The 20953-nt window shown below is 43.4% G+C and overlaps 1 protein-coding gene across 3 annotated transcripts in view; it reads right to left on the bottom strand.

Moving 5' to 3' along the window:
* Positions 1-17710, bottom strand: part of LOC120881096 (myosin regulatory light chain 12B) — a 19451-nt gene extending 1741 nt beyond the window's left edge. The window contains exons 1-2 of one of the 3 annotated variants that reach the window (XM_040264674.1): positions 17449-17710; positions 6975-7176 (exon numbers count right to left, since the gene is read on the bottom strand). In XM_040264674.1, the coding sequence (XP_040120608.1) occupies positions 6975-7155 (181 nt within the window). In that variant the 5' untranslated portion in view covers positions 7156-7176; positions 17449-17710. Of the gene's footprint in view, positions 1-6974; positions 7177-8715; positions 8735-17448 lie in introns of those variants that run through there. The other 2 variants (XM_040264676.1, XM_040264675.1) reach the window with 2 other exon arrangements.
* Positions 17711-20953: the final 3243 nt, after the last annotated feature.

The raw sequence follows: 20953 nt of genomic DNA on the forward strand, positions 1-20953 counted from the left end.
TGGACTGCAGCCCGCCAGGCTCCTCTGTTCATGGGATTCTCCAGGCAAGAATACTGGAGTGGGTTGCCATTTCCTTCTTCTTCACTATTTTTCATTCAAAACAAAACAAAACAAACATGTGAAACTATGAAACAGGCAATGCCACATTAGCACATTCTGAATGTTGATAACATTAAAGACCTATCAGGACATTTCAATACTGGTTATTTTAAAAAATCTATTCATGTTTCTAACCGTGGTACACATAGCCATAATTGGTATGCTTCAAACTATTTATAAATTAGTCATTTAAGCTAAAACTATTAGATTGGTTTAGAACTGGGAGCTCATTTTAAACACTGTTACATTACATTCTTTTTGGTTGTCAGACACATGCCCAGATGCCATTACTGGTGTTGAAATGCAGTCTTGTTCAGCATTGTTCATGATGGGAAATCTTAACCTCAGTTCCAACCGTGAACACGTCTCCTGTTCCGGTACAGTGGGAGGGAACTCCCCTGACCTTCCGCTGGAAGTTGGCCTCATTTGGTGGGAGTAACAAAAAGCCTCCCCGGTCCCAGCGCTTGTGAAGTCCACATGGCGTGGGAAAAGCAGCCCTGAAGGAAGCGTCTGGAGCAGTGGGTTTGAACCCCAGTTCTGCCCCTGGCTGTGTGCCTGGGAGGAGGGTGGCACCTGTCCAGGATTTACTTTCTATCTGTAAAACGACTTGACTAGTTAAATTCCAGAAGGTTTCCCTTCCAGCATTAAGTTTGTACGATTCTCCATGAAAAGAACATATATGTCAGTATGTCTCTATTATACCCAACTAAGCTCTAATGATAGTCCATGCTAGAACCATGGTTCATATGTAAGTTTTACTCCTGGGAATCCGAGTGGAATTTAAGTGCCAGGTTGGCATCCATCTTATTGCATTACAATCTTCATTCAGTACACCTATTCAACATACCAATACAAAATCAGCCCCAAATTAATCTCAAGATTCTTTAAATAAGTGAAAGTGGTTTAAAAAAAAAAAAGTCATTACTTTTCTACCTTCAGGCCTAATCCAATTCTCTTGCACCAATTCTTGAGGCATGAAAAGTATAACCCAAAGGTGTGAAGAGTACTTGGGTACAAAGAAGACACTGGGATTTAAAATGAACTGGCTTAGGCTGGGCACCTATGGACCCATTCAAGGAGTCTAATATAATTTGATTTTAAAAAGTATGGGGTTCCCCAAATGGAAGTCCTCAAAGTCAGCCTCTTATTGTATCACAACCCTTTCACCCAACAAAAGCTAACTGATCATCTACTAGGAGGGAACAGGCTGAGTGTTCAACCTCTGTAATGCAACTAAGAACCATAATTTTCCTTGGTGGGCTTCTTTGGTAGTGACCTGAAGTACATTTAGTGATTCAGAGTGCGGAAAACACTGGGAACCACCCCGCCTCCAAGTCACCAAGTCGGATCCTGTCTTCACTCTTGAAACAGAACTTGCCCTCCACCGTATCCTCTGCCTGCCTTTTGTCTGTGGAATAAGTTTAGTCAGAGAATATGTTTAATCGGAGAAACGAGAAATGCGGAATCAAAGGAAAACAGTCAAAGGAGACCAAATAATAATACTGTAGTCATGAGCACACTCAAGAACCTTTAGTTCTTTCTCAGGGGCTACAGATAATATTCTGAGTCACATTGTGGGAGGCGTCTTATAGATACTAAAACACCACGGTGAAGAAGTTAACCACACGATGACAAGACACCACCCACAGCATCAGTTCAGTTCAGTTGCTCAGTTGAGTCCGACTTTGTGGCCCCATGAATCGCAGCACGCCAGGCCTCCCTGTCCATCACCAACTCCCAGAGTTCACTCAGACTCACGCCCATCGAGTCACTGATGCCATCCAGCCATCTCATCCTCTGTTGTCCCCTTCTCCTCCTGCCCCTAATCCCTCCCAGCATCAGAGTCTTTTCCAATGAGTCAACTCTTCGCATGAGGTGGCCAAAGTACTGGAGTTTCAGCTTTTAGCGTCAGTCCTTCCAAAGAACACCCAGGGCTGATCTCCTTTAGAATGGACTGGTTGGATCTCCCTGCAGTTCAAGGGACTCTCAAGAGTCTTCTCCAACACCACAGCTCAAAAGCATCAATTCTTTGGTGCTCAGCTTTCTTCACAGTCCAACTCTCATATCCATACATGACTACTGGAAAAACCATACCCTTGACTAGATGGACTTTTGCTGGCAAAGTAATACCTCTGCTTTTGAATATGCTGTCTAGGTTGGTCATAATTTTTCTTCCAAGGAGTAAGTGTCTTTTAATTTCATGGCTGCAGTCACCATCTGCAGTGATTTTGGAGCCCCCCAAAATAAAGTCTGACACTGTTTCCACTGTTTCCCCATCTATTTCCCATGAAGTGATGGGACCAGATGCCATGATCTTCGTTTTCTGAATGTTGAGCTTTAAGCCAACTTTTTCACTCTCCTCTTTCACTTTCATCAAGAGAATTTAGTTCCTCTTCACTTTCTGCCATAAGGGTGGTGTCATCTGTATATCTGAGGTTACTGAGATTTCTCCCGGCAATCTTGATTTCAGCTTGTGCTTCTTCCAGCCCAGCGTTTCTCATGATATATTGTGCATATAAGTTAAATAAGCAGGGTGACAATATACAGCCTTGACATACTCCTTTTCCTATTTGGAACCAGTCTGTTGTTCCATGTCCAGTTTTAACTGTTGCTTCCTGACCTGCATATAGGTTTCTCAAGAGGCAGGTCAGGTGGTCTGGTATTCCCATCTCTTTCAGAATTTTCCACAGTTTATTGTGATCCACACAGTCAAAGGCTTTGGCATAGTCAAGTCAATAAAGCAGAAATAGATGTTTTTCTGGAACTCTCTTGCTTTTTCCATGATCCAGCAGATGTTGGCAATTTGATCTCTGATTCCTCTGCCTTTTCTAAACCCAGCTTGAACATCTGGAAGTTCATGGTTCACGTATTGCTGAAGCCTAGCTTGGAGAATTTTGAGCATTACTTTACTAGCGTGTGAGATGAGTGCAACTGTGTGGTAGTTTGAGCATTCTTTGGCATTGCCTTTCTTTGGGATTGGAATGAAAACTGCCCTTTTCCAGTCCTGTGGCCACTGCTGAGTTTTCCAAATTTGCTGGCATATTGAGTGCAGCACTTTCACAGCATCATCTTTCAGGATTTGAAATATGAAATAGCTCAACTGGAATTCCATTACCTCCACTAGCTTTGTCGTAGTGATGCTTCCTAAGGCCCACTTAACTTCACATTCCAGGATGTCTGGCTGTAGGTAAGTGAACACACCATCGTGATTATCTTGGTCGTGAAGATCGTTTTTGTACAGTTCTTCTGTGTATTCTTGCCACCTCTTCTTAATATCGTCTGCTTCTGTTAGGTCCATACCATTTCTGCCATTTCTGTCCTTTATTGAGCCCATCTTTGCATCAAATGTTCCCTTGATATCTCTATTGAAGAGATCTCTAGTCTTTCCTATTCTGCTGTTTTCCTCTTTTTCTTTGCATTGATCGCTGAGGAAGGCTTTCTTATTTCTTCTTGCTATTCTTTGGAACTCTGCATTCAGATGCTTATATCTTTCCTTTTCTCCTTTGCTTTTCGCTTCTCTTCTTTTCACAGCTATTTGTAAGGCCTCCCCAGACAGCCATTTTGCTTTTTTGCATTTCTTTTCCATGGAGGTTGTCTTGATTCCTGTCTCCTGTACAATGCCACGAACCTCATTCCATAGTTCATCAGGCACTCTATCTATCAGATCTAGTCCCTTAAATCTATTTCTCACTTCCACTGTATAATCATAAGGGATTTGATTTAGGTCATACCTGAATGGTCTAGTGGTTTTCCCTACTTTCTTCAGTTAAGTCTGAATTGGGCAATAAGGAGTTCATGATCTGAGCCACCGTCAGCTCCTGGTCTTGTTTTTGCTGACTGTATAGAGCTTCTCCATCTTTGGCTGCAAAGAATATAATCAATCTGATTTCGGTGTTGACCATCTGGTGATGTCCATGTGTAGAGTCTTCTCTTGTGTTGTTGGAAGAGGGTGTTTGCTATGACCAGTGCATTTTCTTGGCAAAACTCTATTAGTCTTTGCCCTGCTTCATTCCATATTCCAAGGCCAAATTTGCCTGTTACTCCAGGTGTTTCTTGACTTCCTACTTTTGCATTCCAGTCCCCTATAATGAAAAGGACATCTTTTTTGGGTGTTAGTTCTAAAAGGTCTTGTAGGTCTTCATAGAACCGTTCAACTTCAGCTTCTTCAGTGTTTCTGGTTGGGGCATAGACTTGGATAACTGTGATACTGAATGGTTTGCCTTGGAAACAAAGAGATCATTCTTTGTCGTTTTTGAGACTGCATCCAAGTACTGCATTTCGGACTCTCTTTTGACCATGTTGGCTACTCCATTTCTTCTAAGGGATTCCTGCCCACAGTAGTAGATATAATGGTCATCTGAGTTAAATTCACCCGTTTTAGTCCATTTTAGTTAGCTGATTCCTAGAATGTCGACGTTCACTCTTGCCATCTCTTGTTTGAACACTTCCAATTTGCCTTGATTCATGGACCTAACATTCCAGGTTCCTATGCAATATTGCTTTTTACAGCTTTGGACCTTGCTTCTATCACCAGTCACATCCACAACTGGGTATTGTATTTGCTTTGGCTCCATCCCTTCATTCTTTCTGGAGTTATTTCTCCACTGATCTCCAGTAGCATACTGGGCACCTACTGACCTGGGGAGTTCTTCTTTCAGTATCCTATCATTTTGCCTTTTCATACTGTTCATGGGGTTCTCAAGGCAAGAAGACTGAAGTGGTTTGCCATTTCCTTCTCCAGTGGACTACATTCTGTCAGAACATAAGTTGCCACAATTCTGAGAACTGGCCTCAAAGAAATAGGGACAAACGAATCCTGGAACTGAAGAGTAACTGTACTTAAAACAACCAAGATGATTCTGGTCAGACCATCAATGACCAATTTGAAGATGACTGTCAGGGTTGACTGAGCTGTTTCCACATGTAGCCCTCTCCTTCTGTCTACAAAAGCTTTTGCCTCACTGGTTGCCAGTGGAGGGGTGGGGAGTCCGCCTTTGGCCAGATGTTTGGCCTCCCTTCCCAGCTGCCGGCGTCTGAAATAAAGCAAACTTTCCTTCCCACCAACCTGGCCTGTTTATTCGCTTCTGGGAGTAGAGGAGCCAGACCCCACACATACCCTTTTCCATAACACTCTCTCTCTGACTAGGAGGAATGTTGCAAAATGTTAACAACCACTGAAACTGGGTAAAGAATGGAAGCATGTTCATTATACTGTTCCTTCATCTTTATATTAGCTTAAAAATTTTCAAGGGAGAGGCCATATGTATACTTATGGCTGATTCACATTGTTGTTAAGGCAGAAACCAACACAACACTGCAAGCAATTATATTCCAATTAAAAACAAATTTTAAAATATTTTCAAAACAATGTTAGGAGAATAAAATTAAAAGTGAAATAGGGGAATGAAATTATATGGTTACTAAAAGGAAAAAAAGTAACACCTTTTCTCCCTTTGTCCCTGGCCCTGGAATAGCCATTTATGGCTCTCAGTCTAACATAGAAACACTCCAGTACAGACCCTAACTGTGGGCCATGCTTGACTTGTATCCCCTGCCCCCAGGCTTGACACTCCTTTCTACTAACCATGAAATAGTGCTGACTCTGGCAAGACAAGGAGGACTTTCCCTTCCTTCCTTAAGATCAAAACAACAAAATCACATAAAGAATAATAAATTAACACCCACATAACCAAAATGACAGAGGGTAGTTTCTGTTCGCTTTAAATCTTGTATCTTTAAATGAAATATTGCCATTTGCAGCACCATGGATGGACCTAGAGATTATCATACTAAGGGAAGCAAGTAAGGCGCAGAGAAAGACAAATATAAAAAATCACTTACATATGAAATCTTAAAAAAAAAATGATACAGGTGAACTTCAACAAAACAGAAACAGACTCACAAACATGGCAAATAACTTATGGTAACCAAAGGGGAAGTGGGGGAAGGGATAAATCAGGGATTTGGAATTAATAGATACACATCACTATATACAAAATATATAAAATAGATATGAAACAAGATTTACTGTTCAGCACAGGAATGTTATTCAGCATCTTCTAATAATCTATGATGGAAAAGAATCTGAAGCTGTATTCCTGAAACTAACACAATACTATAAATCAGCTATAGTTAAATAATGTGTTTGAGTGTGTGTGTGCTCAGTTGTGTCCAACTCTTTGTGACCCCATGGACTGTAGCCTGCCAGACTTTTCTGCCCATGGAATCTTCCAGGCAAGAATACTGGAGTGGGTTGCCGTTTCCTCTTCCAGGGGATCTTCCCAACCCAGGGATCGAACACGTGTCTCTTGAGTCTCCTGCATTGGCGAACAGATTGGGCCACTGGGAAAGCCCAAATAATGTATAGAAATCCATAAATGTACCTTTACATTTTCACTTCTGCAATTATAAAAAAGTTATAAGGTGTGACAGTCCCCTTCCTTGTGTTCTGCCCCCGCCCCCTGCTTTTTTAGGAGACCTGGCCTTCCTCCTTGAGGTGGTCATGATCACTTATTACTGTCACCTCTGTTCTTATAACCTGTTCTCAACCTTTACTACTTAGTACACTACATTATTAGCCACTTTTGTTTAAGATTCTGGTATTGTGCCACCTAGCCATTCCCCAGTTTTTTACCTAGTGGACTTATATTTAGCCACAGGAATGGAACCTGCCCAGCCACAGAGGCTGCCAGGCCCGCACCCCTGCAGGCGTATCCTCTTGTGACTGGCCCCGCCTCAGTAGGGCATCTCCCACCCAACATCTCTCAACAGGCCTCTGAGATGGATAATTGCATATCACAAAAAAATTAATTCATAAAATGCTGATTAATGTTTATGTTGGAGGAGGCAGGCATATTAAGAACATAAAAGTCTACCTAGAGAAGCAAGCATGTCATGCAAGTCTTCCTTGTCAATGAACCCATCCCTGTTCTGGTCGATCATGTTGAAGGCCTCCTTGAACTCCTGAATCTGGGACTGGTCAAACATGGCAAACACGTTGGAGGTCGCGCGCTGGGGGCGCTTCTTGGTCTTGGTCTTCGCCTTTTTGCTCGACATGGTGGCGGTTTAATTCCAGAACTGAAAAGTAAAGAACATAAAACAATAGGCATAAAGCACAAAGTAAAGGAAAAGGACTCATGACACCTAAAGTTAGTGAGTAAAAATATCTTAACATAGAATGATTATTTGGGTTATGTTATACATGTAAACTTTATTTCCAATGTCACAAAAAACATCTACGAAAAAGGAAGTTTTAAAGAAATAGGCCAGTACTGATGTAGCTTTCCCCCAAGTTTCATGAAACTCATTTTTATTAAACATGAATGAGATTTGAAGCATGCAGCAATAGCTCACACTTACCGAGTGCTACTGTGTGCCAAGCACTGCTGTGAAGACAGGGGGCTCCCCTTAAGACTCCAAAGAGGACATCTCAGTTCACAAAGACCGTCCCATTTAACCCTCACAACAATCCTATGCAGCAGGTATACCTCTTAACTCCATTTTACCACCAACATTACATAACCTCTCTGAGCCTTGGTTTTTTCAAAATACGGCTTGAAAATTTAGAGAAGCTCACTAAATTCTGTTTTAGAGCAAAACACAATAACTACTCTAACAGAAGTGAGAATTAAATGAGATATATGCAAAGAGACTAGTACAGTCACTATAAGTACATGCTCAAAAGGCTCTCATTTAAAAAAAAAATCAAAACATATCTTTAATCTTGTATCCCTTCTAGCTACATCTTCATTTCCCATTTCTCTAGACAAAACTTTTAGAATAGTAGTCTAATTGTCAAATCTCTCCATTTTCTCATCTTCCCAAACACTCCTCAATTCTCTGTAATATAGTGGTAGCCTCTAATACTCTACTACCAATAATTTATATGTCAAATAAATAGAATAGACACTTCTCATTCCCTTTTTTTTTTTTTTTTTGGCCATACCATGTAGCTTGCGGGATCTTAGTTCCCCAAATAGGAATCAAACTTGGGTCCCTGGCAGTGAGAGTCCTAACCACTGGACTGCCAGGGAATTTCCTTATTCCATTTTTATTTGCAGTTTCAACTGATGTAAATAAACACAACACAAAGAGACTGTTGGTTTTGGAATTAGAAAAGTGCTGAGTTCGAATCTCAGCTTTACCGTTACTAGTTACCATGGACACCAGAAGAAAAAATTGTTTTTTAAATATTTGTTTGCACGGAGTCTTAACCACTGGACCACCAAGGAAGGCCACAGAAAAAATTTTTGATCCAATGTTTTGTTCAATGTTCACAATGGCCCTAAGAGAGAGGTACTCCCTCATTAGGTTAAAAAAAAAAATTAATGGCCCTTATATAGTAAAGAATTTAATTTTGCCCCAGAAGAGGTCTGGCCTTGGTCCTCAGCTCCTGGGAGGTAATCTCTAAGTCCTCAGGATGTCCTGCCATGTTTATCTGGGGTCTTGGGGTCAGGTGTTATCAGCCTGGCCTCTAGACAAACTTCAGAAACTGAGATCGGCCTAGAAGCAGTGGACAGTAGCTAGGGGACAGATTCCCAGCAAAAGCTACAGCTAGCAAGCAAGGGTAGACAATACTCTGGCAGGCAATAGTCCGTATGCACTGTCACATCTTACCAGGAATCAACACTGCCCGTGGAGAAGACCACTGGGAGCTGAGCATTTGGAATTCTCCTGGGCTCTGCATATCTCTTCCCTTGATTGATTTTAGTCTGAGTCCTTTTGCTGTAATAAACCAGAACTACAGGTGTCACAGTTCTCAGTGAGTCCTAGCAAATACTGAACCTGAGCATTGGTCATTTCAGGGAACCAAAACTGCAATTTGGTGTCAGAAATGACAGAGGCCTTGGGGACTGTTCTAACTCTGAAGCCACAGAGTGCAAAGGCAGATGACTGGTGGGGGCAGTGGCTGAGCAGAGGAACTCTGGACCTGGGTCTCTAGGCCTTCCAGACTTGGACTTTAAATCTGTATTGTTTTAGTCCATTTGCAGTTTTGAAGCACATCAGCCTTAGAGTCCTTACTCTTGACATTCCAACTCCTTCCCCTCCCGGTACACTTGGCCTGAATAAATGTTAATTTCTTCCCCTTCCTGTAATTTGGCTTGTATGTGACCTCAGTTATATTGAAGGTCAAGTCGAATGTGATCCACTAGCAAGGCACTTGACTAATTATTCCTCACATTCCAAAACTGTGGGATTAAAATTCTTTCTCATGCCAAAAATTCTATGATTCTATTTCTTCAAGATTCAAAAGATATAAAAGACAGTAGATCTGAAGGCAAGAATTAGTGCTCACCCTCAGTATCAACAAATTGTATTTGTAATAGAGTCATTTAGAAAAATCTCCCAGAGAAAAATCTTTATTAAAAAAAAAAAAGATCAGTCAATTGTTTCATGCTAACCCTACAGCTAACCCAAAAGTATATTTAAACATCTTTGAAGCTTAGTTGGAGTTGTCGAAGAAGCTGATGCTGAAAAGAGAGAGGTAACCCAGTAAGGCTAGAAAAGCCATTATACAGTGAGCAAGTCTGAGCCCTCAGTCAAAAACCATTACAGAGCAGATATGGCTCAATGTAGTAAATACCATGATTTCTTTAAAAAGAAAAAAGTTGATTTTTCATCTGTACTTCTTTAAAAACTGGGCTTCCCTAATACCTCAGTTGGTTAAGAATCCACCTGTGATGCAGGAGACCCTGGTTAGATTCCTGGGTTGGGAAGATCTGCTGGAGAAGGGAGAGGCTGCCCACTCCAGTAGTCTTGGGCTTCCTTTGTGGTTCAGCTGGTAAAGAATCTGCCAGCAATGCAGGAGACCTGGATTTGATCCCTGGGTTGGGAAGATCCCCTGGAGAAGGGAAAGGCTACTCACTCCAGTATTCTGGCCTGGAGAATTCCATGGACTGTACAGTCCATGGGGTTGCAAAGAGTCGGACACGACCGAGCGACTTTCACTTCATTTAAAACTAGTGTACCTTTATATTTGTATATGGTACCCATAAAAGTACACATATAAAATATCAAGTGATAATAAAACATCAGCTGAAAAGTAAGGCAAAGTTGTAGCAAAACAATCAATCTGAAACAAACTCTGGCCTCCAAAGAAACTTCCCTCCTCTTTCTTCTCAACTACTGAGATAAACATCTTGGCTTTCTCCACTTTCTCACTTCCTACTCACCACAATCTGGCTCTCTCTTCTCTACTGTAAGCACTTTCCATTTGCCAAATCCCATTTAAGTCTTCTTGGACTGTTCTGCTGTGTTTGACACCATTTTATCCCTCTTCTCTTCAGGAGTCAGCAACCCTTGGCCTTGATGAACTGTAATAGCAGAAATGAACTGTCCCAAAAGGAACAGGAGCCCCAGGTTCCCATCCTTGAAGACCTCATTCTCTTAGGAAGGAGACTCCTGAACATCAGCTTGGGACACCTGGTTGAAGTAAGATGCTGGTCTGACTTGGTCTCTCAGGCCTCCTCTCAGTTCTATTTCTATGTCTGGTCTTCCTCCAGTTTCTTATTAGGCACTTCTCTCCACCACTCACTTAAATATTCACATTGCTCAGCATTCTCACAGTCAACGGCTCATTAAATTAACTCCGCGTTCCCTGTATGATCTCATCGGCTCTGTTCTGACAACACCTGTGACTCCCACGTCTGCATTCCCAGGGCAGACCCTTCCCTTGGGCTGTGGACTCAAACAGCCATTTGTGTCGGTGTGAGGCACTCATTTGATGTCCCACAGACCCTCGGAATCAACGTGTTAGAAACTGAATTACCTTCCCCTCCTAACCCTTCTCAGCTTTGGTTCCTGTCAGTTGATGGCACAATCACTTACTCCCTCACCAAGCCAGACAACCGTGAGTCATCCCTGACTTGTCCCTCTTGCCGATGAAACAGGCCCAGCCTCTTAAAATATATATCAGATTCGCTCATCTTCTTGCCACCACCCTACTCTGGGCCCTCATCACCTCTGTGTAGAATATTTTTATGGCCAACACACCAACCTCCTTGCCTCTTGGTGGCCTGTCAACTACTCTTTATCTTCCAGCCAGAGGCGTGTAAAACATGAAATGACCACATCATTCCCTTTTGAGAACTCTTTGGCCCTCCACCTATGCCTACAGGACAGAGTACAAGTTCTTAAGCATGCACAACTTCCCCCGCTCTAGAATGACCTTTCTCTAGCCATTCTCTGCTTTCTACGTTTCCTTTAGCAACACCAAATGTCTAGAATGTGCCCAAGCACCATGCAGTTTCTCAACTCACGTATTTGTTTTTATTTTTCTAGCCCCAAATGCCTTAGCACCAGAGAATTAAAGGTCTACTCAACTTATGGCTACTCCCATTTGCTGAGTGACTCATGTGCTAGGCACACGGCTGAATTACATTTCACATGCCCGCTTTACACATGAAGGAACTGAATAGCAAAGATGTCAAACAACTTGCCCATGGTCACCTGGTGGCAGACCTAGAATTCAACCGCATTTGTTCAAGGTGATTTTACCTGTATGTTCTTCATGTAATTCTTCTAGCTTTTATTTTTGGCCACAGAGCCCGGGTTGTGGGATCTTAGTTGCCCTACCAGGGACTGAACCTGCACTTCCACCGCAGGGAGCCATAACCACTGGAGTGCCAGGAAAGTCCCTCTAGTTATTTTTTTTTAACCACAAAATATTTCTTAAACTTTCAATACTCACCAATATAATCCAACATTCCTGAACAGCTACTTTCCTCTAAATGTAATTCCCAGTGAAACTGAGTTTTCAAATTCCAACTCTTCTGGGGAATTTATTTGCACAGATTAGAAGTGCACAGCTGAATGGGAAGAGAATAAAACACGAATGGCACCCCCTGCAGCTGTGCAGTGCTGCAGCCTTGGTTTGGGTTCATCAAATGATAGTATTTCCTACTAGTACCTGTCTTGGTTTGACATGACAGGTAAAGGCTTGACATCTTTACCTGCAACTGTCAAATTACTACTTGACCTATAAATATCAAACAAATAAAACCCACCAAACTCCATCCTTAGTTACAAAAAATATCCATTTAGAACACAGCATATAAGGTAGTGAATCAGCCTTAACAGCAATAAGACAAAAGTCTCACTTCCTCTTCAAAATTTTTATTGCATTATTTTTGTAAATTTCTGAAACAGAGTGAACTAAAGGTTATATGTAGTATTCACAGAGGTTAAAGAAGGGCAGGGATATAGGAATACTGGTGGTGCACGTGGTTATAGTGTCAACATATTTAGATCATAGTCTAAATATTTGCAAAATCACCTGCAATAGTGCTGTGCAAATCAAAACATGGGCACCGTGATCATTAACAGGTAGCAATTGCTTGAGAACTTCATCTAGCCTCTATGGCTTTATTGGGAGCCTGGGAGAGGTGCTTATGGCACATTCTGTCAGCTTTCTAAGAAGCATCTCAGGCAGCAACGCGATGCTACCATATGGCAGGTAGATACAGCTCTCACAGCAGTTAGCCTCTGGTTTCGACCTTGGCTGCACATCAGAATCACCTTGGGAAGTTTTAAAAAGTGATGTCTAAAAAAAAAAAAAAAAAAAGTGATGTCTAGGTCCTGGTCTGGTACAACGGAAACTGAATGTCTGTAGGTGAGGCCTATGAATTGGTACTTTTAAAATGCACCAGGTGATTCCAATGTAGAGTGAAGGTTGAGAATCACTGAGTTAACCACTTAAAAGGCACTGACTGTGGTTCTGAGTTTCTGCCTGACACTTTGTAATAACAGACTAACAACAGAAAACCAAACAAGTTTATTAAGGTGTATATCTCATGTTTACCTGGGAGATACCCAGAGAAAATGCAACTCTGGCTTCAATATCATCTTCAGCTAAAGCCAGAAGAAAGGTGTGTGTGAAGGGGAGAGGCTAGGGACGAAGGTGAAAAGTACAGTGTAAACAAGGGCAAGTTTTCCCTTGCAGGTTTCAGTCCAGCTTTCCCCCTCTAAGAGTCTAAAATTGTCTCTTTAACAACTTTTGTCCTTCCTGGTAAAGAGCGAAAGAAGACCTTTGTAAATTTGTGTCCTGCTTTTCGGCAAACTTCCTGAAGCCTGTGCTCAGTCCTTCAGTCGGGTCCTTTGCAACCCCAAGGACTGTAGCCCACCAGGGACTCTCCAGGCAAGAATACTGGAGTGGGCTGCCATTTTCTTCTCCAGGGAATCTTCCAGACCTAGGGATCAAACCTGAATCTCCTGCCTCTCTTGCACTGGCAGGTGGATTCTTTACCACTGAGCCACCTGGGAAGCCCTTCAGGCAAACTGAGGGGAGGCAAAGAGATTTTCTTGTGTCTGCTCCTTTTTAGTTGCCTTCAGCTCAAAAGAATTTTTAGGCCAAAGTGGCATATTTTGGGGTGGTATATTCTGCCACCCTTCATACGCAATGGGACATTGTGAAAATGAAGGGGTGTGACTTTGTCATAATACATGTTGTAGGTTCTGCCATGCTCTCGCTCAGATTGCTCAATGTGGGGGAAGGCAGCACCAGGTCATGAGGGCACTACACAACCCCACGGAGCGGTCCATGTGGCAGAGAACTAGGGCCGCCGGCCAACTGCCAGCAGCAACCTGCCAGCCAGGTGAGTCAGCCATCTTGGAGGTGGATCCTCTGTCTAACAACTGCAAACCCAGCCGACATCTGGACTCCCAATTTCAAGACAGCCAGAATCACTCTGCTAAGCTGCCCTGGAATTGCTGGCCCTCAGAAGCTCTGTAGTGTTTTCTTAAGGTGCTAAGTTTTGGCATAATCTTATATACCCATAGAAAACTAATCAAGCCACTGTGTTTCCTTGGCATCTACAATATTTAATAGGGCAATGCCTTTATTTCAGAATTATAGCCAAAGAATTTTTAAAACCCTGAAGGGGCCACAGCCACGTTTGCACTGGATAGGGAAATTTTTTATTCCTGGTTCAGTTCAGTTCAGTTCAGTCGCTCAGTTGTGTCCGACTCTTTGCGACCCCATGAATCACAGCATGCCAGGCCTCCCTGTCCATCACCAACTCCCGGAGTTCACTCAGACTCACGTCCATCGAGTCAGTGATGCCATCCAGCCATCTCATCCTCTGTCGTCCCTTTCTCCTCCTGCCCCCAATCCCTCCCAGCATCAGCAAGCTTTAATTCCTTCCATTCAGTTTCTCTCAAGTTCAGAGGGTTCTTCTCTTAAGTGCAACAGAGTCACTCCTTCTTCAACATTCCCATCACCAACCTCTATCCTCTTCTTCAAGCTGATCACAATGCTGATTTCCTAGTTCTTGCTTTCTAACTGGAGTTTTCTTCAGTTTGTCTTGAATGACTGCTTTTCTCAAGGACTGGCTGAAAAACTGATAGTATAATGATACCACTAAAAAATGAGGTAACTGGGGAGGAAGGAGAAGCTGGTTTCATGAGCAAAGGGATGACAGAGAGTTCAAGTTTTAGCCATGCTACAGCAGAGATGCCTGGGGACAGGATGTTTAGAAGGTCTCTTCTCAAGGCTGATTTGTGAAGAGAGGCACAGAGTGAGGTCTGAGAGTGGATGAACGCAAAACAAGTAGAGAGTGGTTCTTGGGTTAAAACCTAAGGTCATTTCTGATTCAATTCTCATCTTCGACAAGGTCTATCAGCATCTGCAGGAACATCTCGTGAATTCCCATGGCCATTACTGTAGTCAAGACTAGTGCTCGTGCTAATTGGGAAGATCAAATGACTGGGTATGTGAGCAAGTGTGAACAGCAATAATCAAGAGAATTGAGTATATAATCAAATTAAAATACTCCACAAAATTAACCTGACATACTCAATGACTTATTATTGTTTTTATCCTGCCTATTTAGGCAGATATATAATCAGTTCCATAAATTATTGTATCTGTTACTTCTTTTATAGCCAAACTCAATTTTACAGCTTTTCTCTTAGCAGCGGTGAAGTTTTCCTCATGCTACACGCATTTTAACATTTATCACATACATTATAATACTGTCATTGCTTTATTATGGGTTTTATCATCATCCCAACTGGTAGTAAACTTTCTATCATCTCTACTCCCCTATCATCTTTTTATTGTGAAACAATAAAGTAAAATTTACATATGGTGAAATGTACAGATCTTAAAAATGATGTACACCATGTAACCACCACCCCAAGTAACCAACCATTAAGTAACAAACATGACTCCAGAAAGTTCTCTCCAAATCAATCACTCTTTCCCTAGGGTACCATTGCTCAGATTTCTATCACCATAAATAGTTCTGTCTTTGAACTTCTTATAGACGGAATTATACAGTGCCTACTTTATGTGTCCAATTTCTTTCACTCAATGTTTTTGAGAGTTATGTATCTCGCTGCATCTATCAGTGGTTCTTTTCTTTACTTTTACTGCCCAGTCATATTCCTTTGCCGTGTCATTTACATGTCCATTTTTATGGCATTTAGCCTATCTACCAAGGGTTGCAGGGTTAAGTACAGTGTTCTTACACATTGCTGGTGCTCAGTAAACACTAGTCAAGCAAACAAATACATATGCCTCTTCAAAATCACAGATAGAATTACATACACATACGCCCTCTGTAAGGTAGGTCCTAGGTGTGACTCCCCAATTATGGCTTTCTCCAAGGTCTACCCATAAACTCCACTGGACTCTCAGCAAGAGATCCTTAACAAGATGTACCAGTCACTCCTTGTTACATACCTGACACAAACAAAGCTAATAAGAGTGCTAAATATGTGCTAGGCACTGGTCTAAGCATTTCATATGTATTAACGTATATAATCCTCAGAACCACTTTGACATAGGTCCTGTTATTTTCCCCATTTCTCAGATAAGAAAATTAGGGCAAAGAGAATACATAATTTGTCTGGAGCCACAGGTAGAAAAAAGTAGAACTTAGATGCAAAATCATGTTCAGGAAGTCTACCTCCAGCGCTTGTATCACAATGCCTTGCAGCTGGCTGGAGGTAACAAGCAAAGCCACCACAGCTCAGATGCAGAACAAAGGAAGATGCCAAAATCATCCCAAGATACACGTTGTCTTTGAACCTTGGGAGACCGACAACCAGCTTTCTTAGGGGCTCCTGGTCCTTTTATCTCTCCTAAGTCCAGCAGCCCTCACCTGGGGACCTGTCCTTTAGAAGCTGCAGTTTATCTTGCCCAAACTCAGTCTCATTAAACCATAAACGGAGTCAGTCACCATAGAAGCTGTTTCATTCAACAGAGCCTGGACAAACAATAAGCTGTGTACTTAACCATAAGCTCCAAGAGAGTCCATCTAATGCTCAGAGAAAATGGGTGGTCCAGGTGAACCCCTCAAGTGACCTTGGGCAAATCTCCTCACTTCGATGGATTTCACTCTTCTCCATTATAAGACTAAAGATAACCTATAAGGTTCTTCTGAATTCTAAAGTGCTATGGTTCTTTTCTCACGGGAGAGTTGCAAATCGATCTTTAACCAAGGCTGCCAAACTAATCCTCTAAACACCCTTTTCTTCATATCTCTCCCTTAGTGAAGAATCCAAAATGACTCCCTAACGCCTCTTACATAATCTTTTATTTCTCGTCAAGTTTGAAGACATCTGTGGAAAGATTCCCACGGATCTACCCACTCCTAGCTATTATCCATCACAGTTCTGTTCCGTTCAGGCTGGTCTCCCCATCTTTTCACACGACACAATTCCCACCTTCTGAGCTTTTGGTCTTGTTACCGCCTACCACAGATCCAGCCAGAAATAGTAAGTTCTCCCTCTCAGGGCTAAGTCCAAGGCCTCCAATGAGGTCACGATTCGTTTTTTCAGGAAACCTTTAGTGATTTTTGCTGTTTGTTCTTTTCTTCATTGGTAGGAACGGAGTAAATATAAGATGCGAGATGCTGCGAAAGAGCCAAAACTCCTGTGGAAATCGTTCCATTCAGCCGGTGCCAACCCGGCACTCCCGGCAAGAACCAGATACTAGCGGGACCCCTGTGTCCCCAAGGCACCCAGCCCTGTGTGTGGCACAGACCCCCCTCACCCACCGAACCAGGCCGCGGGGAGCCGGGGTGGGGGTAGGGGGGCGCGAGGCACCAGGTGTGTGAAACCGTCGGGTGACGCAGCGCCGGGGACCGGCCGCCTCCGCCAGCAGGGCGGCTCCCTAGCCCGTTTCCAAACGCCTGAGCCTCCCGACCCCTCGACGTCTAGCCTCAGGCCGGCCGCGGCCAAGGCCGCCTCCCCGACCCCCCTCCCCCCCAGCCCACCGACAGGTCCCACAGCCCCCGCCCAGCCCGCCCGCCGGCACCAAGGGCGGGGGCTGAGGTCGGGTAGCCGGAGGCGCAGGGCACTGGGGCGACCCCAGGGTTGTCGCGCGCGGGGGCGAGCGCCACTCACCGCGGCCGGACACCAGTACCAGGAGCCGGGCTGCCTGCACCGGACCAGCGAGGGAACGGGCGCGACAGCTGCGGCGCCGGCACTTCCTGCCTCGGGAGGCGGACCGGAAGTCGCACCGGAAGGCGCGGCGGACCCAACTCCGGGAGGGGGGACGCGCCGCGGTTCTTGCTCCCGCCGCGGCCGACTTCGCCTTGTCCGCCCCGGCGCGGGGCTGGAGCCGACCACCGCGGCCTGGGTTTTCGCTGTGTCTCGCGTGCCTTGAGGTCCGGAGCGGGCACGGCGCGGCTGAGGCCCCGCGGCCCGCCCTCCTCCCCCGCCATCGGCGGCGGGTCCTGCGGCCCTTCCGCATTCCCGAGCCGGCGTGAGCCCTCGGTTTGGGGGTCGCCGGGCGCCGCCCACCCAGGGTTGTCACTTGGCAGATAAAAGTACACCCCGCCTGGTTACACCTGAGTTTCAGATAAAACGAGTAGTTTTTCAGGTTCTGTCCCGCGTCACACTGGGGAAGGTTAAGAGGGCGGCGGCTGGCGGTGTCCGCCTGCAGGAAAGCCCTTTCTTTACAAACTGCACGCCCAGAGTTCTATCATCTGCCCTCTCCTGTCTTCATCCTCACGTTATCTATCAGGTGTACGCCCTGACCAGAACAGTTTCTCCTTTCAACCACGGGAAAACTATCCATTTGCTTTCCTTTGATTTACTACAGTACAAACTTACATACACACACAAGCGCGCACAAGCACTGTACCATGCTCTTGGTCAAAACAAAGGACACCACCAAAATGCGTTACTCCAGTTTTGTTCTAGCGTTCATATTCCCTCAACCTTGGAATATTATGAAAGTGAAAATCACTCAGCCGCATCCGACTCTGATTCCCTAGACCGTAGCCCGCCAGGCTCCTCTGTCCATGGGATTTCCCAGGCAAGAATACTGGAGTGGGTAGCCGTTCCCTTCTCCAGGGGATCTTCCCGACCCAGGAATCGAACAGTAGTCTTCTGCATTGCAGGCGGATTCTTTACAGTTGAGCTACCAGGGAAGCTCTTGGAATATTATAGATGGATAAAACTATTTCTGGATAATGGGAGATAACTCTTTGTGGAGCACCGTGTTGCCTCAACGTGTGCTGAATGCTAGGGAGAACAATCCAGTCTTTTATATTCTAGGAAATTGATGAGAAATCTAGGAATCTTTGATTAGAAATATCTAGGTCATAGGAACCTTGTGTTCAGCACTCTATACCAGTTGTTCTTAAAACAGTAGCACCAATAAGAAACACCCGTGGGCTTTCTAAAAAAGCCCAACCTGCCCCACCCCACCCATGCAGATTCAGGTCAAGGGTAGGGCAAGAATCTGCATTCCTAGTAATCCCCAGCATCCTCCCCGAGTAGCACTGCTCCCAGGTCCTTAATTGAATGCATTTTCTCTAGAGTCTGAAACCAACTGCTGAGAAATCATATCTGGTTCTAAAATATTTACCCTTTCCCTCAGCTGCAGTCTCCCCTTTGGCCCAATAATTAAATTTTTTCCCACTCATCCTAACATTTTGGCTTCTGAGGTCTTTGTCACAGAGCTCTTCTAGTGTGCGCTATTAACCATGCAATAAGTCCTCACCCTGGCCACCTTACATAAGATCATAGCTGAGATACCCTGACTGCATTGTCTTTGATCTCCATATTTGTTACTAGAACTGTGCTTTCCAACACAATGGTCTCTAACCACATGTGGCTATTTAAACGTAAATTAAAAGTTCAGTTATTTGAGACACATTTCAAGTGCTCAATAGTCACATGTGACCTATTGGACAGCACAGAGAGCATTTCCATCATCACAGAAATTTCTGGCTAGCACTGTTGAAAGTAGAATAAGTATCCAGTCCTTGGAAAACAGTTAATTATGCATACTCTTATCAAAGATAATTGTTTGTTGTGGTCATTAAAAAGAATGGTTTAAAAAAAGGTAACATACTTAAAAAATGGTGGGTATGCCAAAATATGACAATTTAAGATACATTAAACTAAAAAACAAGTTGTGTATTTACTACAAATATAAAATGTATGTAGATAAATATGGAAGAGAAGTTATGATGCCTGCTATTTAAGCAGTCACACAGAAACCTAGAAAAAGAAGATATAGGGACTTGGGAAAACTGGCTGTTGAAGGATGAGCTCCAGCAATGCTTTTCAGGACAGCAAAGATAAAAACCAGGGTTGCAGGGAAATCAAGAACTTGTACACTTAAAGAGGACCTAGAAAGATACAAACAATTCTGACATACTGGACCTACTTGGAAATCTAAAGCAAACTGTTTAAGGACCTACTCTATACCACACATTTTATGTATATTCTGATTAAATACTAATAACAACTCTTTAATAAAATTCTAGTTTGAGATAATTTACTATCAAACTCCTATAGACCTTTCTACTAACCTCAGTCTTCTAGTCTCCAACTATGATTAACTCCTGTTACATTCCCTTTACTGTTTTCAGAGGGAGCACTATCCATTTTTATTTTTCTAAGAATAATCCTACAACATGTGATCTAGGTTTTCTGTTAGACATCACTACTTTGGTTTCACTCCCTTTTCCCCTAAAGAAATGCCCTGTGGTCCTGCCTTCCCTATAAGCCTCTCCCACTGCCAAACAGGCCCTGCCAGTAAACAGAATACCTACTGGATGCTAGAACATTTAGCTTTAGTGTGTTTCTATTTTTACTACAAACATAGAAGGTATTGTCCCTGTTAAACAGGTGAGGAAACTGACACTTATGGTGACCTGCCCAAGGACACCAAGCTCATCAAATAACAGACTGGCAGAATTGACTCAGCCAACTCTGACTCTAAAACCCATGCTGCTCCTAATCACAAAAATGCCACTTTATATATTCACAGATTATGTTCCTATTATGAATCAAGAGCATTACTTCCATTTTACAAATGAACAGAGGTTGAGGGGGTCAAATAACTCTCTGAAGGTTATAAAGCCACGATGGAGCACAAACAAGGTTAAAACGCAGCTGGACTGAACCCCAAACCTAGACACTGTCTGTCCCTGTCTCCTGCTACATTGACTTCTGCACTCAAAACTCCACCTAACAGCTCTAGCAGAAGTGACTGACTTCCCAAACCTAGTGGCCTCCTTTAAACTCTCCAGTATTCCATTTTCCTGTGGTTTAACACTATTGACTAACCTCACTATTCACCTGGTTTCCATCACACTGTGTGGTGGCTTATCTACTGTCCAAGCCCTTTTCAACATCTATCTGATCCTCCTTACAACTTGCCAGCACACCCTGTAGTCTAGTTATATCTCTTGTGGTTCTTTCTCTCTTCATACCTTATAAAAAATGGTTGTCTTTCCTTTTCATAATTTGCTTTCACTTGTCTCATACAGCCAGGCCTATTCCTGTTTCTTCCAGCAGCACTCAAACTGCTGCTCTCATCCAGGTATAGAGGCTCTCTGATCAAGTAAAATCAGGGCCCTGGAACTGGAATGACACTGATCACAAGCAA

Source organism: Oryx dammah, unplaced genomic scaffold (genome assembly GCF_014754425.2).
Source record: "Oryx dammah isolate SB20612 unplaced genomic scaffold, SCBI_Odam_1.1 HiC_scaffold_22, whole genome shotgun sequence".
In the NCBI taxonomy this organism is placed as follows: domain Eukaryota; kingdom Metazoa; phylum Chordata; class Mammalia; order Artiodactyla; family Bovidae; genus Oryx; species Oryx dammah.